Source organism: Archocentrus centrarchus, chromosome 6, assembly GCF_007364275.1.
Source record: "Archocentrus centrarchus isolate MPI-CPG fArcCen1 chromosome 6, fArcCen1, whole genome shotgun sequence".
Classification (NCBI taxonomy): Eukaryota; Metazoa; Chordata; class Actinopteri; order Cichliformes; family Cichlidae; genus Archocentrus; species Archocentrus centrarchus.
In genome coordinates, this window is record NC_044351.1 from 20324268 (window position 1) to 20351265 (window position 26998).

A 26998-nucleotide genomic window follows, 5' to 3' on the forward strand; every position below is an offset into this window, starting at 1 on the left:
TTGCCTCCCTCTTAGGGGATTTGTTTGGAATTTCTTCCAACAGACTGCTTGAATTCTTGTTTTAGTTTTTAGCCAGATTTAAGGGGGGAAAAAACACATTGCTTGGTTGCAGGTCCTCAAATGTGAATGCATAATGTTATTTCTTTCTAGTCAGTTTTAAACAAAAAAAAATAGCAGTAATTTAGAAAGAAAAATGGCATATTAACTACTGAATAAACTTGCTCTTTGCATCAAAAACTCGAAAAAATTCTACACGAGTTTTATTTTTTTTTTGTATGTTCATTTTGTTGATAAAAGCCTACTTTAGTCAAAGGAAATAAACATAAATGTGCCTTTTAAAAAAAGCCATCAGTGTCAGGTGTATTTATACTCTCAGTTATTCTGAGAGTATAAATATGCATGGTTTGCATTTACCAAAACTCCCGTGGATGGGATTAACTTCGATCGAACCCCCAAAACTGATCAAAGACCAGATAAATAGAGACTGGGATGAGCAATTATTGGGACTTCGAAGCGAAAGTACGTGTTGCGTACGTGTGTGTGTGTGTGCGTGTGTGTGTGTGGTGTGTGTGTGTGTGGTGTGTGTGTGTGGTGTGTGTGTGTGTGTGGTGTGTGTGTGCGTTAGCTCCGCCCACAGACGGCCGTGTCCTCGGTGACGTTTCAGGCAGAATGTCGCCAGCAGCACCTCTCAGTTGTAGAAATGGCAGCGCTTGAGACAGGAGCATCGGTATGGGCTCTCCTGCGCTAAAATCAACAAAAACACCCCGAATCAAACTCTGTTTCACGTCAAGCTCACTGACACTGCCATTCGGACCCTCGAAGCCTACCAGAACTTGAAGGTAAGACAATTTATCAGGTCCGCCACTTTGGAGCTTGTGTCTTTTTTTTTCTATCTATATTATCTTGTTTCTGAACGCCTCGCAACTCCGGGAACTGCTTTAAAATAGTACAGATTGTTCCTTATTTTGGGTTGAAAACAGTAAAGTTTGCCTACTTATGTAGCATACAGACTGTTCAAATGTCGTCGACCAAAGCGCTTTTGGATGATAAATGCATGCTGCGTTAGTTTCTTCTGGCTCTGTTACAGTAAAAGGCAGGCTGAGACTGATTTTTTTTTTTTTTTATGATTATAACAGGCAAATCACTACACTCTGGTTAATAAATTTCCTGTAATCTGAGGAAATGTTCTTTTGAACAGAAAATGAGAAGTTCGTGGTATTTAAACGTCTGCTCGTTTATCAAATCGCAGTCTGCTTAAAAACCAAAAGGTATTAAAGTTCTCCTATGACAGAGGTTTGTGATTATGCCCGCAGTTTGGTTCCGCTATTTTGTGTAAGTATACTGCATCTAAAAAAAAATATATTTAGATTATGGGAAAACGCAGACGATTTCCTATAAACAAAATGTGGTTGGGGAGTACTACCGTCCTCTGTTGGTATCATAAGTTATGCTTCGCGTTTCCAAATGCGCACTGCCTGCTGTCTCTGTCGGTCATTAAATGTGCTTAAAAAGGCTGTTTTTTTCTGTTTTTGTTTTTTTTTCCTATTTCGCTCTTGGGAATAAATTGATGAACAAGCTATCAAGCAAATTATTCGACTCCTCTGAATCTGGAGACTGCTTTATTGTTTTTTATGGTCCATTAGATTAGACCGGGACGATTTAGTCTATCTAAATGGTCTTTCCCAGAGCAGCGCTTGATAAGACAATTAGACCCAGTTAGTCCCACAGTTATGACTGCAGATTGCTTTTATTTATTATTTATTTTTCTCCTTAACCATCAAAACAAGTAAGTCTATTTGTGGGTGCTCTCAAATTCCGGGCCATGATAATAGCCCAAAACTAGACCTGGATTTGAGACTCGGTGGATCAGGTGTTGTACTAGGTTTTGGTCGGCCTGGAAACGGTTTTGCAAGTTGTTGCTGTGCTCTTGTGTGTTGTTTTTTTGGCCTTTACATGCCTGGACACCGCCCATCTCTGGAGCTCATTGGTCTGTGAAGCAGAGTAAACTCCAGAGCTCATAGCTCTGACAGCTTCTCCCAGGCCACAGCAGGCAGGCAGGCAGGCAGGAGAGGTTACTGCAAAAGTTTTCCAGTCAAAGACCACCCATAGTAAATACAGTTTTAGACTGCTGGACTCCCATCGAGCTGTGAAAGATGTTGTTCCCAGGAGCCTCAACCTGAGAGTTTCTGTTATTAGTTATGATTTATTTATGCTTTTCGTGCATGTGTTGTAGGCCACAAAAGGGTCTCGTTAAACTACAAAATAAAGAATGATTTTATGAAGGAAACTATAAAAGCATATCACATCAGGCCCGTAGCTGCAGATCTGATGCATCAAGTAATGGACCAACTGTTATACAATACTGAAAAATGAGAATTACCAAAAATTTCCTACATGAGAGTTAGAAAACCAGCAGATATTCACAGTCACATCCACAAGAAGAAAAGCTTCTGTTTATATATATATATATATATAGTATATATATAATATATATATATATATATATATATATATATATATATTATATATATATGTGTGTGTGTGTGTGTGTGTGTGTGTATGTGTGTGTGTGTATGTGTGTGTGTGTGAACATTTAGTTGCTGAATAAGTTTCAATTGTAGAAAAATATTCCCAATCCCCCACCAATTTCCCAAATTTTCCAATTAAATAGCAACAAATGCTCAAATTGTAGGGAACTGGAAATCAGTGAACCTTTGGACATGCACTTAACAGCTATAATGATATATTACAGTACACATAACATGGCTGCATATTTTATATTTATGAACTTTAAGCCCGGCACTTTTGTAATGGATCCCATTTCAGCAAAATAACACTAGTTTCTCTAAGCTCAATAAAGAATTTACTAATGCTTTAAGTTAGAAGTCAGTAGCACCTTATAATTTCCAAGTTGTAACAATTCATTTAGTTTTATTTAAAAATCCACGTATAAATTTGGCAAGCCATTACTAAACACTAATTGATCTTTGTTTTCTAATAAGCCATCATGTGTGCATGTGTGGTTTAAATGCTCTTGGCATAGAACAATAAACATCAGTCAAAGGGATTTTCTCAACCTGCCCCCCCCCACACCCCCCCCCCCCCCCCCCCCCCCCCCCCCCCCCCCCCCCCCCCCCCCCCCCCCCCCCCCCCCCCCCCCCCCCCCCCCCCCCCCACACACACACACACACACAAAGAAATCTGTTAATTGTTCATAAATAAACAGTCTGTGACATTTATAGAGCCACCAGTTACAGTTTATAAAAGCAACTCAACCAGTTGTTTCAGTTCTATCAAACTGGGACACTTTTAGTGATTAAATGATCAAATTTGGACCTTTAACAAGTTTGATTTAGCCCCACGGCAGTATGATGTGCTTTACTATTTATTATTTCGTTCAGTATTAAAAGCTAATGGCTTATGAAGAAAGTCACAACAATACTCCTCAATAGGAAAGACATTTCTCAAAACTATTAATAATAAATTATGAGCCCCATCGATCACAGGCACAGGATAATAGTCTTCAGCTATTTGCTGAGAGTAATGTCGCCTCAAAAGCAGGCTTTATTTTTAAAGGGATTTTTAATATTTCTTTATCAGTTAGCTGGGAGAGAAACAATATAATATTCAGGAGCTTAAGCCAGGTTTCACTGTGGTCTTGGAGAGCAGTACAGTATTTCCAGCACAGAGGGCTTGTAAAAGTACTTTAAAAAAAACGGTATATAATTGGTTTCAGAGCATGCTTTGTCTTTCCTCTGGGATCTGCTTTTTAGCCTTTATTCATTTAGAGGGGAAGTCAGCCGAAACGCACACCCACACACAAACACGCTCAAGCCAGCAGACTGACACGAGCAAAGTTTGCAACGATTAACATTCACATTACACAAACCTCTCCTCCGATTAGTGCAAGAAATATCTGAGACGTCAGCCTGCTGGGAGATGGCAACATTTTAGTGTTTAGGTGTACTAAACCTTGCCTCACTAAACCAAACTGCTGTTATCTTGAAACAGTGGTACTGTAGCTGTTGATTCGATCAGTGACCAGTATCTCGTTTTTTCCTCTCTCCTCAGGCATCACTATCAAATCAGCCAGCGATTTGCTTCAAGGGGAGCCAAGGGGTAAGATGTTTTGCATACTCTCCCTAATGCCTAAGTAACTGATTTACTGTGAAGCACATTTATGACAGTTCCTGTGAAAGACATGTTATCTGATTCTTAAGTACACATCCTTGAAGAGGTGATGATTTTCCAAATGTTTGGATGAATTTAGTGTCATAGTCGATGGGTTTTGTTGCATTAAATTGTTTTACAGAAAATATAAGGGCTGCGCACGCATCGGAGCTCCCAGACTGAGGGAAAGGTGTCATTCATTTTTCAAGTTACAATAAGTCGCGTCAAATATTCTCAACACTTGGTGCTGAAAGTAAGAGGGCATTCCTGTGAAGCGGCTGTAAAGAAAGATGCCTGTGTCCGGCCAGATTAGCCAGGCCAGTATTACACCCTCCCCAGCTCTGCCTGCTAGGCCTCTGCACATTTACCACACAATCAGCCCTGTCTAAAAGGAGCTGCTCTAATCCCCGTAAGAGCCGATTGCATTGACGAAAGTGACTTTGCTCTGTACACAAATGCTAGCCCTGTGTGCTCACACAGGCCCTAAGACAGGGTGTGCTACACCCCGAGGCTACTAGCCAGGTTACTGGGTCAGGCTTGCAACTGGGGAGGCTTTGTTTTTAGGAGGGGGAGGAGGAAGGGGAGTTGGCAAACCCCAGGGAGCCCCCGGTGTCTCCGTGCCTGTTGTCTCTGTGCAGACATGAAAGATCTGACGAGCAGGGATGGTAAACAAGTGGAGGAATTTCTATCCAGGAAAATGTGCAAAATATGTTCAAAGTGCAAATAATGCATGTAAACATTTAAAGAAACATCTGTAAAATGAGCAGCAGATTAGCTGGCTTATTGCATCTTTCTGTGAAGCAATGTTAAGTGAGTGCAATTTAAGTGTGCTTTAATCACTGAATAGGATTTGGTGATTATATCTTGGCTGGCACATTACATATTCAAATTGCTTTGCGGAATTCAAGCACGGGCTCCCTCCCCCTCCAACAATAGTCCCAGAGCTGGACGATTGGGCATTAATGAGGTAGCTGCAACCATTGGTGGTGGGGGAGGCCATATTAAGCCGTTAGTGGGGGGAGGATGCTGGTGAACATGGCAGTCTGGCATACAACAGACCAAGAGGACATCCAGTATCTGTGTCAGTTGTTGTGTTTCAGCATCACATATTCCCCTATTCTTTTCACTTGCCAGATAAGTGTTAGCTGGAGCCCATCCTTTTCCCCAAAAGCAACGTGAGGTCTAAGAGGTCATGTGTCCGCTGACAGCTGCCAACTGTAGAGCTTGATCACAAAAGCCACGACTGCATCTTTCTGATCTTTGTCCTTGCTGGCTCATGTCACATTTCCTGTAAAAAGGGCACTTCCAGGGCCACAGAAACCAGAAGAATCCTTCAAATCACTGTCCTGGCATCAGTCCAGGGCTCCGTGGTATCAGGGGCCAGGGTTCCTATCAAGAAATAGCATGCTGAGGTTTTCGGCTGCTTTTCCCTCTGTCCCTGCGGCATTTAGCCCTACTATTGTAAATTGTCTGCCAAGCTTGTAATCATGCAATGAAAGACACAACAGGCCTCTGAATCTGGTGTTCAAGGCAACTATGAAGCACAAATTACTAAAAAAAAAAAAAAAAAAAAAAAAAAAGAATCTAGCTAACCCCTGCACTTGTTAAATTTGGGTAAACAGATTTAAAACTGGATGATGATGACTGAGTTTGATAATTTAATAACAATACTTTGAGAAAAAAGGGTGAAAAACATCAGATTTTGATGCACCAATAAGAACATTATAGAAAAGGGAAAGACTCTGGATTACTTAAAAGTCATCACTGGGTATTAAGGAATATATTCAGAGCTGGTCTGGGTTCCCATGGTCTGGAATTTCACATCCCAGTGCTTATTTTCCTGTGCTACTGGCAATGCTGCCTGCTTGTTAGCATGATGTATATCCATTTAGTAAGAAAAGAACTTGATTTCCATTTGATTAAATATATGCTAAAGTCTGTTGACAGGACAAGGAGCTTTGCCCACTTAACTGCTTGTTAATGAAATACATGCACCTTCAAGTATTCTTACATTTGCTGAAGATGTTGAACACTTCATCTCAGCTATTATACTGCAAAGTTCTATTACAGAGTTGTTCAGTATTATATAGTAGTGCTACTGTATAAAAAAAAAGGTTTTCTGAGTCTAGCATGGCTGTAGTAACCAAATATTCAAATATGTGCAATGTGTCGTGTCAGGTGTGACATCAGTTTTATTTCCTTTTCAGTGCATAAATGGTGAATTGGAGTTGCTAGAGTAATTGTTTTTGTTTATGGCCCTGTTTTTATGTGCACAGCTGTCACATATAGGCAGTGGTGTTGGATGAGGCGAATGCAGAGGTGCTCTTAAGATATTCTCACGACGACTGTGTGTGAAGGCAGAGCTTCCCCTGGGTTGCCTCCCACCTGCCCTCTTGATTATTGTGCCATTTCACCCCATGCCTTGGCTGAATCCTTGCAAGACATCAGGGCCTCCATCTCACACATGGCTGCTCTGACTCTATCCCCCTGCCACACCACTTTGCCTCGCCTCGCGTTCATACTGCAAATAAGCTCTTACGTTGTGGGGGAGTGTATGTGTGCATGCACACATCCTTTTTTTAACTCTCCTTTTTTTTTCTGGAAGCTAATTAGAATAACAATACCAGGAATGTAGTCGGAGAGCTGTCCTCTTCCAGTGGCAAAGCGGCCAGAGGGAGAGTTGTCCCACGTGTTTCTGAAAGGGCACACGCCGCTCTATTCATCCAGATGTGTTAAGTGAGGCAAAAGTCCCTCTGTTCTTTGCTCGTTTGAGGCCCACTCTGTTTATGCAGAGGCAGTTGGGATTTTTTAGATCATACAGTATATTTTAGAACAAGTCCCATGAGATCCTACAGTTAAAAAGGGCTTTTCTTTAGTTAGCTCCTCTGTCATTACTCTATTCTTTGGCTTCTTTTGAAGAACACCAGTGTGACCGTGGTAGTGTTTTAATAGTGTTTTAAGCTTACAAGAGTGCTTAAAAGACTCAAATCAATGGCCCAAACTTGACAGGCAGTAAGGTATTAACATGTAAGTATATATTTTCAAAAAAAAAAGTTACATATCCGGGTTAGAAACACAAATAGTTTTGTGTTCATGTTGTGTCTTTATGCGGTTTATTTACATTCCAAAGATGCAAGTGCCTTCCTAGGAAACTAAATCTCAGAAACAACGCAGACTTCACTGAAAACAGATTTGCAGATTTTGATTCTATTTGTCGTTAAATTATATGCTCCATATCCCCGAAGTGAGCAAGCAAAGCCTTGAACCATAAATTATTAACTAAAATATTTGCATGCAGATGAACTGAAAGGCACCAGAAATTGAGACGTGGTTCCACAAGGACAATTTTTCAGGATGATTTGTGCAGTAGGGCATGCTCCACGGCACCGGAATCAATGTTCTTAAATTGGCTTAAGTGAGAAGTATGAACAGCAATTACAGTTCTTCCAATACGGCAGCCCTGCAGCGCAACACTTTTGAAAGTTTTGGAGATTTAAAATTTTGTTTACTCATTACATATAACATATTTTTCCTAATGAATTATTTATCTCTTTTCCATAGATGTATGTTTTGGGTTTTACTCTCATTGTTAAGTTTAACATGTTTGGACAGATTTTCCAAAGCAAGGAATTATTACAGGATTACCAGTTGGTCACTAGTGTGGAGAAAAAGTCCGGTAATATGAGTGTAGTGCAATGATCTAAGTGGATTGTGGGATTGCTCCAAGGGGAACACATTACTGATGTTACATTTGCAGACTAATACAATCTGCATGTGTGTAATAGATTTTTTTTTGTTGTTTTTTTTGTTAATATATCTTATTGAGAGAAAACAGCATTCTACCCCCTCCACAAAATATATTTGTAGGCTATTAAGTGTCGTCTCCGTCCCTCTGTGTGTGAAGAGGAAGGCACCTATAAGAAAAGGTGGGGTTGTCAGGGGTGCTGAGATAGAGAGCGTTGGTTGAGGTTGACAGATTAGCCTCAGCTTCTTGGAAAATGACTGATTCTGCTTGGCATAACAGGCAGTACCTTGGGGGTTGCTCGACAGTTGCCCATCCCCATATCCCCACAACAACTCCCGTCAGTCCCCACCCCCGCTTCTTTTGCTTTTCCTGTATCTACCAACCCCCCTCGATGAATAGATCCTCAAGCATCACCACCACATCCATCCTTTCTTAGTGAAAGCACAGTTTACACTGTAAGAGGTCTAAATGACTCTTCAAGGCTGTGCAATTTTGATTTTAATAACTGTCACAGTGGATTTGGAGCTCACACAGTAAAAAAAAAAATGGTAATAACAAATTCCACCTTTGTGTATTTTTTTTTAAATTATTGTCAATCTTGCTTTATACTTACATATTAACCTACATTTAAAATAAAGAAATGTAACCAGTACACTAGCTCCAGTCAGGATCCATCCCCCTATTCTGAGATACACATTCCTGAAGGAAGACTATTTAGGGCCATCCTTCATGCACTGGCTCTACTGGGAGTCAACGCCACCCCCATCCCCTCCATGTACACACCCAAAACCCCAATCCCTCCCTTTACCACCCAGCAACACACACAGCCACACGTCCCTGCTGTTCATGAATAATCCAGGCAGCCCGACAGGCCATTGCACTCAGCTTTGTGGGGGAAGAAGCTAGAACAAAAGATGGGCAGCTCACAGAGCAGCTATGGCTGAGTAGGCTCAGATGAGAAGACAATGGTTACTAGTGTCAGTACAGACAGGGGCAGGAGGCAGAGGCTTCAGAGTAAATCACATATCCAGGCGCCTGCTCCCATCTCAGTGCTGCCATGCCAAATACCAGAGCTGGGAACCTTGCCTTCTCGCATTCGTCTGCAGAGCAAAGAAAAGAAAGAAAGAGAGGAAAAACTATCCTCTCTTCTTCCCGTGCAGATGTTTGGCTTGCGTATCGCACAGAACTAGGCAAATGTAGATCTCATTAATGACCCCCCACCCCACCCCACCCCGCTGTCACACAATGACAGGGTTAAGAACTCTGTTTAACCTCATCAAAGATGAGCAGTTTAAACATGCTCGAGGAGTTACAGATGAAGTTTTACAAGGACATCACCAGCGGTGCCCTTTGTCCTTGTTCAACTGCTGAGCCCCCTGCCAAGGTTTTCTGTTCCAGTCCAGTTCACACCTTAAAACAGCTTGAAAGTATTTGACATCTCCACACACAGGGCCTGGAGTAGCAGATGTGTCTGGGTTACAGCCACAGAGGCAGTTATTGTATTAGCCTGTGCGCTCAATGGGGGGGCTGCACTGACAAGGTGCTATGGATTGGCTTTCTGATGCCATTTTGTTGCTCAAGCTGTAACCGTCTGACAGCTAAACTTTACTCTTGTCATAATAATGAGAAGCGCACAGCTCTTGCTGCTGTGTGATTCTTAATATTAAGCTGCTCAAATATATTAAACTGGCATGTTAATAGCACACTCTGATCATAGTAATACCCGATTAAGCTTTTCTCTGATTAATTAATCGTCAGATTAAAGGACTCGACAATCATAATTAGAATACTGTAGCACATAAGCAATTTAATGAATTCTTTGCCATGTTCTGAGCTGGACAAGTAACTCTGAATTAATAATTATCTCTATAATTATTAACTTTTTACAGCAGAAATTAAGGCAGAAATCTGAAATTATTCAAATATCTTGCAAAAGTGCATTTTTAATCATTCAACCCTTAGAATAAAATCATTTGCAGCAACCTCGTTAAGAAGTAAATATTGTTTAAATGACCTCTGGGTACTGGAGCTGTGTTTTTCTTTGATATTAGCTACTACTCCCACAATACAAACCTTAATCAGGCCCCATTATATTTTAAAGACCTCATAGTATCATATCACCCCAATGGAGCATTTTGATCTCGGGCTGCAGGCTTACTTGCAGCCTAGGATATTTAGAAAAGGATCTCTGTATTTTCTTTTCTATTTGTCTGTATTTTTGTTTGTTCAATGAGGAGCATACCTGGTGATTCCTCTCAGTCTGACTGATAATAGCCTCTCTGTTGACATTCCACCAAAACAGTCAAATATTTGACCTCTCTCCCTACGTGCGACCTGTTAGAGTGCAAAGCCTTCCTCTGTTTTTTAAAAAAAAAAAAAAAAGGCAAAACACACACACACGCACACACACACACACACACACACACACACACGCACAGCCGGCCTCAGGGGATCAGGCCAAAGCTCCATATGGAGATGTGTGTGACTCAGCGTCTCTATGTAAATCTACACCTACTACGTGACTGACAGCAGCCTCAGGATAACAAACCTGTTGGTACAAGTTGCATCATTGAGTTAACATATCAAAAGTCTGGTTGACTGTGATAATTTGTGTATTCTCCAGTGCTTAAAATAATAAACAGGTGAACCTCTATTTGCAGACACTACAGTATTACCAGTTGCTGTTGGTATACAGCAAATATATGATAAATGAACCAGGTGACAGGATTGTGAAAGATGTTATTTTCGGTTGTGACAACAATACAAAGAAAGCTTTTTATGGTCAAACACATAAAGTTATAACCTTTGATGTGACAGTTTACGAGGTAACATACAAGAGACTTATTGTTCAGATAACATTTTGCTAAGGAATTGGCAGCAGTGTTAACAGATTTAAACACTTTTTTCTTTAATGTGAGCAGTTAAAAAATTATATTAGGGATATGGGAGCTTATGATTTGGTTATATTTGCGCAGTTTGAATCTATGAAGACTGACAGAAGTTTTCAAACTCAAAAAGCAACAAGAACAGACATTGATACACCGTTAGGTGTAAAGGACAAGCGCTTGCACGTGTGGTTCTTTAAAAAAAAAAAAGAACTTAAATTTTGAACATACAGATGTGACGCATAATTTTTAGATTCAGTATGACTCACCCTTTCTGAGCACGGCATCTGCATCATCTATTGTGGCCTAATTTTTTAAATGATTTGTTTTTCAAGATGCAAACAAATACAGGCTCAAAAAAAGTCAGGGTTTGAGTTGAAGTGTAATTTAATGAATCTGCAGTAAAATTGTAGTTCTCGTTTCCTGTTATTTATTCGCAGAAGTGCAGAAAATTATTTAGCTGAATATTTTTCAAATGTCTAAAATGTGCCACAACAAATTGTTGGACTCAAAAATGTTAAATGAAAAAATTGTAAAATTTTTTTTTCCAAATGAATAAATGGATCATTCCACAGTAATTGGGACAAACAAAAGTTGAAAATTAGATTTAAGATTTTTAGCTGAGAATCAATTTTTTTAAGTGCATAGAAGCCAAATTTTCATGAACTGGTAATTTAATGTTGATTACGGCATTTTTTTAATGTCATAAATTATAATAAATTAGCCAAAAGTCAAAAATCACTGTCACAGAGGGGCTGGAGTATTTCTTTTCTTTGTTGAAGTCTTCCATTCAGTAACAGGTAAAGCTGTACCTTGCATATATTAACAACATAGCATATTACTTTCCATTAGTATTTGTATATAGGAAAATAGCACCGTATTCAAGGTATTAAAAAAATTCCCTCAGTGGCTTGAGTAAAATTCATAACCTCTTGTGAACTTTTGATTTTAGGGTCTTACTTAAAACAGACTTAACAAATAAATTTGTCTGGCTTTTGTGTAAACCAAAATAAATGTCTTGGAGGGGACAAAATACTGGTACCGGTGTCTCAAAGCAAAGAGGAAGCATTATCAAACCTATGCAAGATAACTGATACCAGCTAACCTTTTTTCATGATTAACTGTTTCCTGTGTGATATGGTTTGATATCTTTTCTTGGAATTATGAGACAGCAGGTCATGAGATAGTGACCACTGGTTCCACAATTGTTGCTGATTAGCCAAAGATGCATCATATCTCTCTGTTTCTCACCTCCTTTTTTGGACTTTATGCTAAGGTAGTCCAACTAGCTGCTGCAGCTGTAGCTTCATATACATTCAAAGGCATGAGTGTCACCAGTCGTCTTACCCGATAATGCAAAAAAAACAAATAAGCATAATATAAAACATCTCTGTTGCTAAGTGCTTGCTCATAGATTGCTGGGTTTCTGTTTCTACCTAAAATGTTGTAAAACCTTACAATTAAGGTGACTATTGTTTTAAATTTGTGTTATATAAATAATTGTTCTAAGGTTTAGGCATAGTGTGCTGTGGTTTTCACAGTCATATGGCACTTTAAAGGCTAAGATTGTTGTCCTGCGGGTACACAGAAAGGCTCTCCTTGAGAAGTCAGGAAGTGGGAACTAATGGGTTAAAAGACATATGGTTATGAAGCTTGAGAAGGAAGCTGTGAATAAAATGGGGGCGACCTCTAAACAGTCTGACCCAAGTGACATTGATTAGAATTAGAATGTGAAGTGTGCAAGGTGGCATGGATGGGGGTGACAGGCAGATCTAATGCATGGTTGGAGGGACTCACACTGACTGACAGAGAGGACGTGGTGGCAGTATTGCGATGCTAAATGTGTAAGTGCAATCTCATTTTATCCCAAAGCCTTTGTTTGGCCGTACCCTCATTTTAAAAACAAATTTGTGTGCAGTTACTCTGCATGCCTTTCTCTAGTTTTGGTGACTTCTAATTTTGGTTGTGGCGGCTACTACTTTACTCTTTTAAAGTAAAAGGCCCCGAGGACATGCCTTCTCCTCTTATCCCTGCTCACTTTGATGCTTTTTTGGCTGATCATTCCTAATTACTGTAGAAAGCGCAGTCGGCATATGCAGGATCCTGCTTTACCACTTCATGTTAACGGTTAGACATAAATAGGTCAAAATTAATGGTCAGCTGTGAGTCTCAAGGGTCCCCGGCCTAGTGGGTAGCTCCGCGTTTTGTGTTGACATGGGTGCACATGAGGGAAAGCTGGGGGCAGATGGGGGTGGGGTGAATGGCATGCATTGGGTTTTAGAAGAGGAGGAGGGGGTGTTGAGGAGAAGAGCTGTTCATTGGCTCCCTGCTGAAAAGAGAAAAAAAAAAAGTGCTTATGGCTTTGCTGCATGACTGGATATTTGTGACAGCTATAGTCCTGCCAGCCACATCTGCCAGGGGGACAGTGCTCTCAGCCAGTCAGCTCATCATCAATCAGTCATGAATGATCACTAAAGAGGCTGTTTCAAGTCCATCTGACTGACATTTGTTTATGTTTTTTTTTTTTGTTTTTTTTTTCTGGAGACCTGAAGTGAAGAAACTGTTGCATGATTTGGCCTGAGGTGGTTTCACAGGATCTACCATGGGGAAAAAAACAAACAAACAAAAAAATGGCATCCTACTCATCAGTGAACATGTTCTCATGTTTGTAAAGGATGGGCAATAATCACTGGCTTCATCTGAATCTAGGACAGTCTATTAACAAAAGTACCAAACTGTCCATTTTCAGGCTGAAACACAGCTGCAGGCAGTGTTGCAGAGAGCCACTACCCAATGTGCTTTAAAGGACATATTACCTGTTGGTTAATGACTTTCTAAGTTGAACTATCTTTTCAGTGGAAGTGGGTTTTTAGGTCATTTTATGTAATGGGCATCAAACAGCGATAGACTTCACCCTGCTGGCTTGTTTGTTGCAACGGAGCTGTGGACAGTCTGTGACAGAAGAGGTTATCGCAGGACTGAAAAGGCCGTCCACTGTGCTTTTGTTATGTTGTGCCTTTCAAACAGGCTCTTTTTGTGACTAGTTAAAGGTCATCATACTTGACCAGGGAGGCGCTTGCAGCCTCAGTTATGGGCCCCAAAAAAGAGATCATTTAGTTCACATTGATAGCAGGAAAAACACAAAACCCAAAGTTTGTAAGTTTGAGTGAAAGAAGTTGGTTTGCTGCTTTACCCTGGGCAGTGTTTTTTGAGATAACACTGAATCATTTGAGGCTATATCTGGGAGAGATAAAACATGCTTATTGCATAACATGGCTCTCAAATTAGCAATGCTAGCACACACACACACAGTCAAGCATGTCAGCAAACACTGTCAAACTGTTAATGATTAACCAAGGACTGGCTTTTAGGTTTTTTTTAAAAAACATTTCATCATAAGCATTGTTTGTTTTATTTGCTTTGTCTTGGATAGTACATAAAGATCCCAGCACCAACCCCTGAGTCTCCCGATGGATTCAGAGTCTTCTCGTTTTACCTATCCAGTGACAGCAAAGACAAGCCTCAGTCCAGCTTTGACTGCATTCATCAGTATGTCTCAGGGTAAGAAACACTCGTAACTTTTTCCACAGTTGACCACAAATGGAATTTGTAGTAAATTTGGTACCAGGGTGAGACCGCAGGTCTCGACCAAACAGTGGCCTCTCTCTTTATTAATAGTGCTACAACAAGCAGCTACAATAATACCCAGAGGCCGTCGTGCCACCATGACCTCAAAAGTGTGACCAGTAGTAACTGAGAACAGAGAAGTGTTAAGGTTGCACAGGGTCAAAGGGTTAGTTAAAAGGTTACATTAGAGCAGCTTTTTTGCACTGAAGTTGGTAATCCTTCATAACTATTCATTTTTGATTAAGAATGATGCTTGATAACAGGACTACTATTGGCATGGAATCACAGAGGAATCATATTCTTGAAACTTGATACTTTGCTAAATGGATGGATGGATATTAGTGATATAAAGTTGATCTCTTCGGTTAATCTCTGTGTTTTCATGTGCTCAATAAGTCAAATGTAAGTGGCTGTGCATCCATTTAGAAGGAGAGAGTGTAAAGGAATCTTGACAGCAAAGGGTTGGCAGTATGTCACACTTGCTATGTCAACAAGATTTATTTGTTTATGGTAGTTTCTTGACTTCAGTGTAGTGAAGTGAGTTGGTGGGCAGTCAGTGGGGTTATCTGACTCATTGTTCTTTTGTTATGCTATTTTGCAATCACAGTGACGTAACAGATTTGTCAATTGATATTATCATTACTTGTCTGCTTTGCGTGGGTGAAGCGGGATGTCCACTGTGAAACGGACACAAGAGAAAGACTTGTGCCAATATATATATATATATATATATATATGTACTATTGCTATTTATATGTACATAAACAATGATTCCCTGTCTCTTTGTCAGAGTGAGGCAGCATGGGAAAACCCAGCCACAGACACAGAATCCTTGCTGCGCACAAAAACAGCAAAGCAGTAACACAATCAAGAATAACCTGACTTTCCAGTGTTTGTTGTCTCAGCGTCACTGCCTGCAGTCTCTCAAAAATAAATGTAGTTTATTGAATGGTTTGTGATGCATAAACTGGAAATAAACCTCTCGGCTGTGCGGGGGGAGTGAAATTTGCCTCCCATAGTGACGCTGGTGACTTTTCTGTGTTTAGCCTGTGGTGATAATGCTGTGTGGATTGTGATCGACGGAAGGTTTCTCGTAAATCTAGTCAAGATTTTAATCCAAAATTTATCATTTGCAAATGTGCTACAAGTGAGTGTTTATATATTTGCATCATTAATAAACCACAAAACTGAACTATTGTGGTTTATTAATGATGCAAATACATAAACAGTTTGTCATGCTCAAGTTAAAAGATCATAGAAAATAAATCGAGATAGATAAATGAAATCAGTTTTTTTTTAGTTAATCTAGAAGTTTTGAAATTTTAGGAAACATAAAAAAGTAAAAATGAACATTTTGGACTGGTTTTCACAGGCTGCGTCACATATTTTCGTATCAGCAAATATCCAAAGGTATTAGGATCAGGACTGAAAAAAAAGCTTTGTATCTCTAGTTGCGTTTGTCAGGCAACAACTCCACAGTGAGAATTCCTAATGCTCCTTCTCTCTTTAAACAGGGAGGGCAGGGATCACCTGGAGGGCCAGGGGAGCATTCAGGACAAGATCACAGTCTGTGCCACAGACGACTCTTATCAGACGACCCGGGAGCGCATGTCTCAGGTGGAGAAGGACATCTGGAGCCGCTCAGCAATTGAGATCAAGCCAGGACCAAGTAAGTTTCTTACAATAGGTGTATCTTTTTTCTTTTCTTTTTTTTTTTTTTTTTTTTTTGCTGTATCTTCCAACTTCAGTTTACATAGCAGCCTTCAGGCATTTGGGGATCAAGGACAGATAACTGGAGTTGTGTTTTATGTTCCCAGAAAGCCTTGAAACCACTGCCTTTTAACATTTAATCCTGCTGATAATTACCATATGGTAAGTTATCACATAATTGATCAAAGTGCTGTATTGCAGTTAATCATGTGAGAGCAGTACCTTTTTTTTTTTCTTCTTGCTTTCATTCGGACAAAATTGCTCAGGCACTTTGCCAGTTTGCCTGCCAGCATCATTAATGTGATTGAGTTTGCCCAAAGTATGCACTAACAGGTCTCATGCTGATGAAGTTGTCTAAAATGTAATTACACAGACTGAAATTTTATCCATTTCCATTTGATACTTTTTTTTCCAAATATCATCTAAGGCACACACACACAACCTGGAGTGATCTGTGCATGACGTGCAGGATCTCCTTTTTTTTACATTTAAACTTATTTACTCTGCCTTATTAATTAAACTGCACCATGCTGTCTCTTTATAAGTAATCTGTCACTGAGATCTAATGGCCTTTAAAAGTCCCATGTGAGCTTAGCTTATATTTTGTACAAAGAAACAAAAATATTCCTCTGAGGCTTTTGCATGTGTATTCAGATAATAAATGTTGGAGCAGACTGGAGACATCCTGGTGCACTTAGAGAATATCCCATTTCAATTAAACATGTCTTTTCATGTACCTCACCGTCTCCTGGACACTCCTGCAGGGAGGAAAAGAACTGGGCTGTGAATCACAGCATGCACCACATGCAGTTGAGACTACACAGTTGTTTTGCGGTAACTAGCTGTCTTTTTATGGTACAGTAATGTTACACTGTACAGAAGAAAACATCCATACATCAACTCCCAATTGCAGGCTACAGTAGAAAAATGTCCACAGTTTAGATTGTAATGTATGATTTAATGTTTGGTTGCGTTCAGTAGAAATGTGCACACATTTTGGTGCAAGGAAGCTTGAAAAGTTCTTAAAAGAAAAATAAAGCACGTTGTTTCCTGCATACAGTTACTTCTCAGACTGTTGCGCAGAAATTCACCCTCAGTACTGTAAAGCATGAAAACTATAGTAAGTCACAATGGAAAGTCAGCAAAGCTTCCTTGAGAAATTTAAAACTTTCCCAAAGTGCTGGTTTAATTTAATACTGTGAAACAATGGCTCTAGTCGCTGCTTGTTGGAAAAGTTGCACTACAGGTTGTTTTAGTGCTGGGAGGACATTTGCCAACAATCTGTATGACATGGTTTAAGAAAAATCGCTGAAACAAGCTTGTGCAAGACGTGTGAAATACTTACAAGGAATACTGTATACTGCCAAAAACAGAAAATTCCTATTAGAAAGTGTAAGTGTCAGCAGTTTGCGCATTATCACTGTGCTGTAAATCATCATCAGTACATACAGCATAGTCTACCATGTCCCTGTCAAAGCACTATTAGCTTTTGACCTACAGCAACCTCAAAGCATGTCTTACAGCTCTAATGAGATTACAGTCTGTAGATATCTATAAGTACTGCCTGACTGGGTCCAACTGAATTAGCACTGCAACAGTAAGAAAGGGTCTTTCTGTGTTAGTTGCTTTAGTTTCCACGCTCTCCTGTTTACACAGCGGCTAACCCTGCTGTCTAACCCATTCACTATTTTCCACTGCATATGCACAGAGAGTGCCGTGTGTAAAATATTTATTTATTAAAACTGATTTTTTTTTTGTTGGTTTGGGATGAGAGTGTTGCATGTCCTGCATGTGCTTTATTTAGATAAAGCTGATTGCATTACATGTACAGGAATTGGATGCAGGTCTGTCGTTCAAAATCAGGTTGTGATTCGTATATGTGGCCCAAGGACTGGATTAGGTCCAACATGTTGGCCGTGTTATTACGGAATATTGGGAATCCTGTAATCATATCAGTTATAATCTGTTTGTTTTGTAAATGGTAGCAATTATATTGCCATTTAGCAGCTTGAGATTACTTTTTTGATTTCCTGTCACTAATCAAAGTAAGTTGCTTCGTTTTGACTTTAGGCAAGTGTGTGAAGGTCCAGAGAAAGCAAGGTCTCGTGTCAAGCTCAGATATCAACAACAAGCACTCCCCCAACAACAAGAGGAGCCTGGTTCCCAGCCCTGTGGCACACCGGCCCTTGAGGGATCGCATCATTCATCTGCTGGCCTTAAAGCCCTACAGGAAACCTGAGCTGCTGCTGTGGCTGGATAGGGAGCGGGCAACTCCTAAGGACAAGGTTGACCTGACCTCAGTGCTGGAAGAGGTGAGATATCCGGTACAATCCTATGTAATCACTAATGTGGAAATTCCTCATATGCAAAAAAAAAAAAAAATCAAGCTGCTTTTTTTTTTTTAATCTTGGGTCAAAGACTGACCTTGCAAATATAAATTAAAGCCCAGCATGCAATTTACTAGTAAACTACTATTTATATACCCACTAGCCTGTTGTGCAGCTAAAAACTCTGCTCTAAAAAAGTGATGCCAGTTTAGTTTATTTCAGGCATGTTTCCTGTGTTCACAATGTTTGACTGTCCCACTGCAATCATCGAGTGGAGACTGTGCCGCCGCTGGTAGCTGTAATTACGGCTCTGCTTTAATTATCTCTGGATGAGAAGATTGTGTTTTGACAGGAGGGGGGCGGGGTGTCTCCAGCTGGGATCTGACTACTTTCAAAATTGAAAGTGGTTGGTTTGGGAAGATTTGAATCCGCAGGATTAGGGTTAAACTGTTTATCAAACACACAACACAGAACCCAGTGTGTCACAAAAAAGATTTAAGGTTCTTTTTGTTTTACTTACACATAAAGGTAGTGCTAAGGCATTGCAACATAGCCGGGTGTATTTTCCTGTTATGTTCTGTAACCTTTCTGTGGATTGAGTGACTTCTCTATGGGTTTTCAGGTTGCTAAACTGAGCCCTAAGGACCACAGCTACTCTCTAAAGGATGAGCTCTACAGACACGTCCAGAGAGACTGGCCTGGATATCTAGAAGAGGAGAAGCAGCTCATCCACAGACTCCTAATCAGGTGAGAATTAAGCTAGCTGCAATATACCAAACATCTTTTGTATTTTGTTCCATTGAGAGACTAAAAATGCATAACACCTTACTTACTTAGAAGATACCAGTGGCTAGCTTAGCTTATCAAAAAGACTTGAAACAGGGTAAATAGCCAGCCTGGCTCAGTGTAAAGATAAAATATCCACCTGCCAGCAACTCACAAATAAATATATTATTCGTTTTGTTCGTACAAAAACTGAGGTGCTGGAAGGAGATTGGTGCTAAACTAATCACCTGCTGGGTTTAATCCAGTATCACATGAGTGTAAGTGTCTAACTGGCATCAAGAAATTAAGCACATTTCCATTACCCTTAAGTTCTTTTTAGATTTTCAGAGACTTCTCATAGGGAGATAAGGCAGAAAAAAGGGATAGATGCTTAGTGACAGTGCTAGGCATTAACACCGAAAGGCCAGTGAATTAATGTAGAAGTCTGCTGTGATCATTTTGAAAGGGGAGCTACTAAATCACTGCTTCTCCGCGCTGATGAATCGCTAAATGGACACATCAAAGCGCAGGAAAATATTCCCTGCACCGTGTTGCCAAATGGCATTAGCATGGAGTGCTCAGAGTTGCAAGGTTGAGCTGTTAAGGGTGAGCTTCCACCCCTCGTGCGTTGCCTCAGCCTGCCAGTAAACATGCAGGCCATGTGCTTCATGAGAATTTTGGAAAAATTACAAGTCCTGTTGTCTGATTGCACAATTTCCTTTTTTTTTCCACCAACCCCACTAAGTGTCAAAAGGTTACAGTTGTAGTCATCAAATCATTTGCCAAGTGTGATAAACCTGTGACGTGTGTACATACTGTAAACTGTAGACTTCTTCCCTGTAGTTTATCTGTGCATTGGAGTAGGTCCTTTTTGTGAAGGCTTTCATACTACTATGACGTTAATCTTAGTCTGTTCTGAACTGCACTCCATATTACTGAAGAGGTTTGTCTGAAGCCACTGGGGGAAGTGACTTTATGTAGTGGCATCTGTTTGAGGAAGGAGCTGTAGGAAGCAGATTACCAGAAAATAGTGTTTGGCCTTACAGAGGTTAAATCAGCTGCTATTGTTCTTATGCTGGTCTGTGTTTTGTCTTTGTGGTTGCCCTCTTGTGGATTATATCGCTGACTACACAAAATATGCCACAGAAGCATGCAAAAAGCAAACGAAAAAGCCAGTGTAAGGTTAATGATTAGTGCTTCTCTGAAAAGGCTCTCTCTTTTCTTCACCATATCAAACTCAATGATAATTTCTCATGTGCTTGCTCAGAAATCTCCCAAAGAAAACATTATGACTTACATAGTGGCTCCTCCTGTTTAGCTTTACAGGCCTTTTACCTTGAAGCTACTGTCCAACTGAAGGTGCTGTATCCTCAATCTTTCCTCAGGAAACTTCAGCCACTCCACAGTAGCCAGCTGAAGAGTCCCCAGTCCAGTCATTCATTCCACAAAACTCCTGGGGATTCTCCTTCACAGCACAGTCCTGCCAAAAATCTCTCTGTGGTAATTCATCTTGATTTCCCCCTATTGCTTCTGTCTTATTAGACTAAGAATAATTAAGGAATTTCCTCTTATACAGATTCACAGTACATTGTGCAAACAGAAATTGTTTGACATTTAGGGAAATGCAAATTTGCATATTCCTCCGAGGATTCTTGCCCAGAGCAATATGCAAAGACTGACACCAATCTTGTGTCCTTGCTGTTAAATATGGGAGAAGTTAACCTTCAAGGTTTTATGCCAGACAGGCTCTTCAAGAAGTGGTTGGAAGGTTGCATTTTAACCCAAACTTTGCCAAATAATTTTGCTACCTAAACCTAACCAAACTGCAACTGAAAACTCCTTTCTGCTAGAAGGCCTTGAAGGCAAACCTCTGCCTCTAGCATATGTAGCTGGATCTGGTTAGATTAACATGTTATGTGCCAGATTATTTCTTGGCAAGGACTAAATTCAAGTAACTAGCCTGACTGCCGTCTTCCAATATTTTTCAGTTTTTGCAAAGTGCTGCTTGCTGAAGCTTTTTATTGGTGTAAAGGCATTTGAAATGTGTCAGTCTTTGCATGAAAATGAATAAAATAACTATAAAGTAAGAAGAAACTTTAAATGCATTTTAATGAATGCATTAAAAGTTTGCAAACCAGTGACTGTGCCTCTATCTCTCCCAGAAACGCCCATTAGCTTTGGACCCATCTAACATCCAAACCCCCAAAAGACAAAGGCTATCAGACAAGTGTCAGCCTCTGCAGTCACCCTCCCATGCTGACTTTGGCACCAACGGGGCTCGAAGCTCCTCTAGTCATGGAAACTCCAGTGGACACATTAAAACGGAGTTTGACAAAACCAACAATCATCTTCAGGGGAGCCCAAATGGTCTGTACTCGCCGCACAAACTCAGCAGGTCATCCACTCTTCCCAAAGCAGAGAGGACAGAAGCAGCTCCTACTGCACCCAGCCCCAAGCCTCCACACAGTGAAACCTCCATGTGCAATGACCAGCAGTTCACCAATGGCCAACATAAAAAGAAAAGGTCCAAGAAACACAAAGACAAAGAAAGAGAACGCTTGAAAGCAGACTGGATAGAGACTAGTCCAGACCTGAAGCAGAATCAAGAAAATCTCAAAGGTAAAGAACAATAAAACTATAAAATCTCAAGGTTTTTTTTCACCCTTTGTGTTTCCTGTTGTGTTGCCACGAGTCAGTGTAGTATTATTTGTGCTGGCTGAGAAAATTATCACCTTTTAAAATCCTGTGAAAAGGAAGAAAAAACAATGTTTGAGACCACAAAGAGCACAAATACGCATTTTTTATTGTAATTTTAAACAAGCAGTTATGACTCACACACCATCACCCTTTCTTTAGTCTGTTGATGATTGACTGTGGAACAGCTGGGTGACCTACGGTCGAGCGAGTCAGCAGGCAGCGTTGCCTCCTACTTGGGGCTGCTGGCGTCATCACTTGCCTCGGCTTGGATCTCTTATCAGACACGGTGATAAATGAGTCCATCAGCCTTGATATGATGGACACATTATCACATTTGCATTGGCAGTGTGATTTAAATTTTTTCGGATGTGTGTGTTTTTCCTATCTACAGACCATGAGGGCCAGAAAACACCTGTTAATTGTGCCACAGCAGAGGAACTGCCTGACTATTTAAAGTAAGATTAAATATGTTTTGTATACCTCTTTGTTATTGATGTCATATTCCCAGATTTAGAAGAAATGCATCTGTCACTGAGTTCAAATTTCAGTCTTTCTGTTGAAGTTCAGCTTCAAAATATTTATATAAGTATAAAGAAAAAAAACTAAAGGACTCAATAATCTGTCACAAAGCTTCCCTGACGCTTCAAAAAAGAAGGGCTTTTATTTATACATCTGGTCAACACATCAGGCCATAACCAGTTACGTGTCAAGCCTTCCAATCCCCCAATGTGCAGTGCCACCTACTGGAAAGACTGAGAACAACAATTTATCTCCTTCCGCTTTTAAAAAGTCAGTGTTTTCCTTTCCTTCTTTTCCTTAGAAAATACAGCACCATAACTGCGCTGGAGCAGCGTCAGCAGTATAATCAGGACTTCTGTGCCGAGTATGATGAATACAGAGCTCTTCATGACCGGATTGGGGCTATCACAGAGATGTTTGTTCAGTTGGGCTCAAAGATCAACACTCTCTCTCCAGGAACACAAGAGTACAAGGTACTGTCTGGACTTAGAGGCTACTTATGTAAAACACCAAACAGAAAACAGATCAGATACATGGCACACTAACACCTTTTGCTGTATTTGCTTTTTCAGGTTATGGAGGAACAAATACTACAGAAGTATCGCAAGTACAAGAAAGTAAGAACCTTTGCCATTTTATTTCATTTAAACACTTCTAGCATTATCCATTAGGTGACTTGCAAGAGCCACTCAAACATATTCTTGTTCAAGTAGCACATAGAAGGGATTTAAAGAGCCTGTTGAACTCATCAGTGTTCCTGTAAAGTGTCTCGATCTATCCAAGCCTAATCTATCAATGGAAGATGGGAAGATTTATTTGACTTTAAATATACAATACTTTAATGTGAATGCATTTGCAAATTAAATGTGTTACTGGGATTACGAAAGCCAAAATGAATTTAAAAAACTAAAATAAATACTGCTATATCATCTTAGCAATGGTGTCTTTAGATCAAACCATTCCTTTTTTTTATATTGCTGATATGGCATCTCTTTTTCTTTCCTTCAGAAGTTTCCTGGGTATCGGGAAGAGAAGAAGCGATGTGAGTACCTCCATAAAAAACTGTCGCATATCAAAGGCCTGATCACAGAATATGACAGAGCACAGGGACTCTCATAGTGACGGGCCTCAACCCTCAGCAGGGTGAAATATGACTGGACCAAAAGACTCATAATGGACCCAAAGGCTGCCCAGCTGGGTCCCAAAGCCGCTGAGACACTATTCACTTTACTCCTTGATGTTGAGGAGCGAGGTTCGTTTTTTCAAAAGTGGGCCGAGACCACAGACTCGTGATCCGATGTTACCCTTTGACACCATTTGGTTTTTCAGCTCTGATTACCACTGCAATGGCTGGATTCTTTTCTGCTGTGAAAGCCAACGGGTGTGATCATTCCTGCCTAATAATTCTCGTCTAAACTTTAAAAAAAAAAGTGTTGATTTTTAAGTATTAAAGTGATGGTACAATCAATCTTAGGGTGAAACAAATGCTACTAAAGTCTTTTTATTTAAAAATAGAGAAATTTATTTGCTTTTTGCTGATAGAAAGACAAATGATGGTTGATCAGTGAATGATCAGATCCCATATTGACCGCAATATGACCATGCCATGAACAGTGTGCATCTCTCTTCAGACTAGATCAAAATTGACAAATTATATTTCATCTCAGCGAGACATCAACATGAGACACCTGCAGGATTGAGACCCTAAAACGTTGATATCTCTTTAAAACCTGCTTCTTTAGGCTTTTCTTAATGCATTTTGTCCTGTAGCTTTCTGCTAACGTCCTGTTTCATTTCTAAGAAATGTTGAAATGCCACAAAACGACCCCTCGCAGTGCTATAACGCTGGTTTTCGAGATAGTGCTTGTGCAGTTTGTGTCACTTTCACCCACATGTAGCCTACAGTACCAAGAACTGCCTTTTTAGTATGTAATGACACAAAACAAAATATCAATTCAGAAATTTCCCCAATTTATTTCGTGACAAGCTTACTGATATACACGATCATGCTGTGTTTACACTGTAGACGAACAATTAAGTTGCTTATGAAATATTGTTTTTTTTGCTTTCCAGGCATTTTTAAAAGCTTATTTACCTTGGTAATTAATTTAGTCAATGCATTTTTATTTACTATGATTTTTCTTTGGTTGAAGTTTTGGTGATTTTTAAATTTTTTTTTTAATTTGGGCTTTGGGCGAGAAAGAATAATTCACATTTTGATGTTATTCTGCTGAATGTGACAGAAATGCCTTTAAAAAAAAAACTGACCCTGTAATTGTTAACCCCACAGGGATAAGTGTGGGTTGCTCACTTAAGTTTAAACCACTCTGGTTCGGTTGGGTGTAGGGAGCAGACTGACCTCTAGGGGCTGCTGGCGAGGCTTTTAGACTTTCATTGAACCGCTAATATTTGCCTAATATTTGCCTTGATGTGCACACTATGTCTGACATTTCCATGATTCTGGCACCTCAGTTCTGAAATTCTCTTCGCTTGACCAGCTCAGATTGTTCCTGTAAATGTCTTTTAGTTTGAAGGATAGTTCAGTTACTGGATAGATGTGCAGCAGTTGTATTATCTGTTGGTTTTTTTTTTTTTTTTTTTTTTGGGGGGGGGGGGGGTCTTCTATTTTTTGCTTCATTTGTTGTTTCATTATCTGTCTGATAATCATGAACTGTCCAATTCTAGCAAACATCACTATCAGATGGAGGAATATTTGCAGAAATCAGTACAAAACCGTGCTCCTCTTGATTCTGTCACTGCAAATTCACGATGGGTTTAATGCACATGTTTAGCAGCTCTTTTGCAATCAAATGAACTTAAAAAAAATACATTCAATACTCTGGTATATTTGAAGGATCTTAGAATAATTACATTTCCTCTGTCTTGGCACATATGAGTAAAATTCCAAGAAAGGAACATTTATCATTTATATGCACTGATTTAATGGGGGGGGGGGGGGACTGTAAGCCCAGGAAGCACCAGCTTTGAACATTCAGTATTACCAGAATTAGATTCTTAAAACTCCAATACGCCTGAAGAAATGTTTTAATTAATTGCCTGGTTGGATATCTTCTCAGGACCAGACCTCTTAAGATTTATTTGTTTACATGAATTTTGATTAACTAAGCAAATATCCTATACACGAGAACCACCTGTGGGATTTGTTCTGGTACTAAGAATAAGCAGCATATGCTTCAGTTGTATTAAAGCACATGGTCCTGTTAAAAATACAAAATTATGTATTTGTATTTGGCAGAATCTGTTTGCATTCAAAACAGAAAGGTACTAAAATGTTTCTGCTGATGGTCGGATGAAGCACCAGCCAGAGCAAAAGAGCTTTAAAATCATGATTTAACTATTTCTATTAAATGAAGGGCTTCACACTTAGAAATAACATCAAATAAACTGTAGAAGAGGTGAAACTTCCTGGGCAAAATAACAGTATGATCAGTATGATGAGGATAAATGTTCCACTTGTTTAAGTGTGTTTTTGAGAAACTGCACTATTGATTTAAAAAAAAAAAGGGGGGGGGGGGGGGGGGGGGGGTTATCAAGTGCTGTCTGTTTTTTTGTACTGTTGCAGTAGCTAAATACTGAAGGTGCCTTTCATTTAAAGAGCAGAGTGAGTCTACATATACTATCATACTATCATTGGTATTGTGAAAAAAGAAAACTTGGGCGAGCAGTATTTACAAATCTGTAGTTTAACACTGTGCCACTTTTCAAAGTGCTTTTTTTCACCTTTTTTTTTTTTTGATAAAATTAATCTGATGCCTTTTAAAATGCAATTTTTTTTTCCAGTTATGACAAGTTGGTCTTGTAAAAAATAGAGAAGCCACTTGATATTTGCTCACATGTGCATTTGAAAGAACCGCCTGGATTTTGTTTTGGTAACCCACTTCCACATTATTTGATATAGGTTTCCTTAATTTGTTCTTTGGTACTGGAAAATAAATGCCTTGATAAAATGTGAAATGAAACTTTTTTTTTTTCCTTCTAGAAATCACTGCATTTGATCTAGCTAGGGGATAAAAAGTATTTATTGCTTTGTATTTTCATCCTTTTGAGTTCATCTTTGAGTAGTTTGTTCATTCTTTACACAGCAAAACCCAAGTACGGTGAAAGGGAAATGGGATATATTTTTGCAATTTCTGATTGTGGATGCTTTATCATGTCGTCCTCTTGAGAAAAGCTTTCAAGAAAAATGTGTATGTCTCAGTGAAATTGAAAAATAAAGATCTTTTCAATTCATCAATGTGTCATGCTTCCTCAAGATGGCAGTATTGCTCAATTTCTGAACAGATCCACTCGTGTTTTTCAGCACACTTTATTAAAACAAATCACACTTTTAAAAGGCACAATTTTAACTAATGCCACCATTACAGTGTTATTAATATTTCAGTAAACTAAAACTGAACATATTGAGTCACCTGAACAGGACGACATTGTAATCAATATACACTGGACATTTTATTAGTTACACCTCAGTAGTGCCAGGTTGGACTCCTTTCTGCCTTAATTCTTTGTGGCATAGATTCAACAAGGTGCTGGTA

At 39.6% G+C, this 26998-nt stretch overlaps 1 protein-coding gene across 1 annotated transcript; it reads left to right on the forward strand.

Moving 5' to 3' along the window:
* Nucleotides 1-489: 489 nt before the first annotated feature.
* LOC115781431 (RNA polymerase II elongation factor ELL) lies at nucleotides 490-25033 on the forward strand. The gene is made up of 13 exons (XM_030731071.1): nucleotides 490-519; nucleotides 699-839; nucleotides 4072-4119; nucleotides 14234-14361; nucleotides 15942-16096; nucleotides 18208-18449; nucleotides 19087-19211; nucleotides 20615-20729; nucleotides 21392-21848; nucleotides 22318-22381; nucleotides 22747-22918; nucleotides 23018-23062; nucleotides 23454-25033. The coding sequence occupies exons 1-13, from the start codon at nucleotides 490-492 to the stop codon at nucleotides 23562-23564; spliced, it is 1833 nt and encodes a 610-aa protein (XP_030586931.1). The 3' UTR covers nucleotides 23565-25033.
* The last annotated feature ends 1965 nt before the right edge of the window (nucleotides 25034-26998 follow it).

Bases quoted from the DNA above. Each gene is read 5' to 3' on its own strand.
- LOC115781431 (XM_030731071.1), top strand. From the start codon at position 490: ATGAGCAATTATTGGGACTTCGAAGCGAAA. The intron at 20,730-21,391 runs GTAATTCATCTT...TATCTCTCCCAG, and splicing joins CTGCCAAAAATCTCTCTGTG to AAACGCCCATTAGCTTTGGA. The intron at 22,919-23,017 runs GTACTGTCTGGA...TTGCTTTTTCAG, and splicing joins CAGGAACACAAGAGTACAAG to GTTATGGAGGAACAAATACT.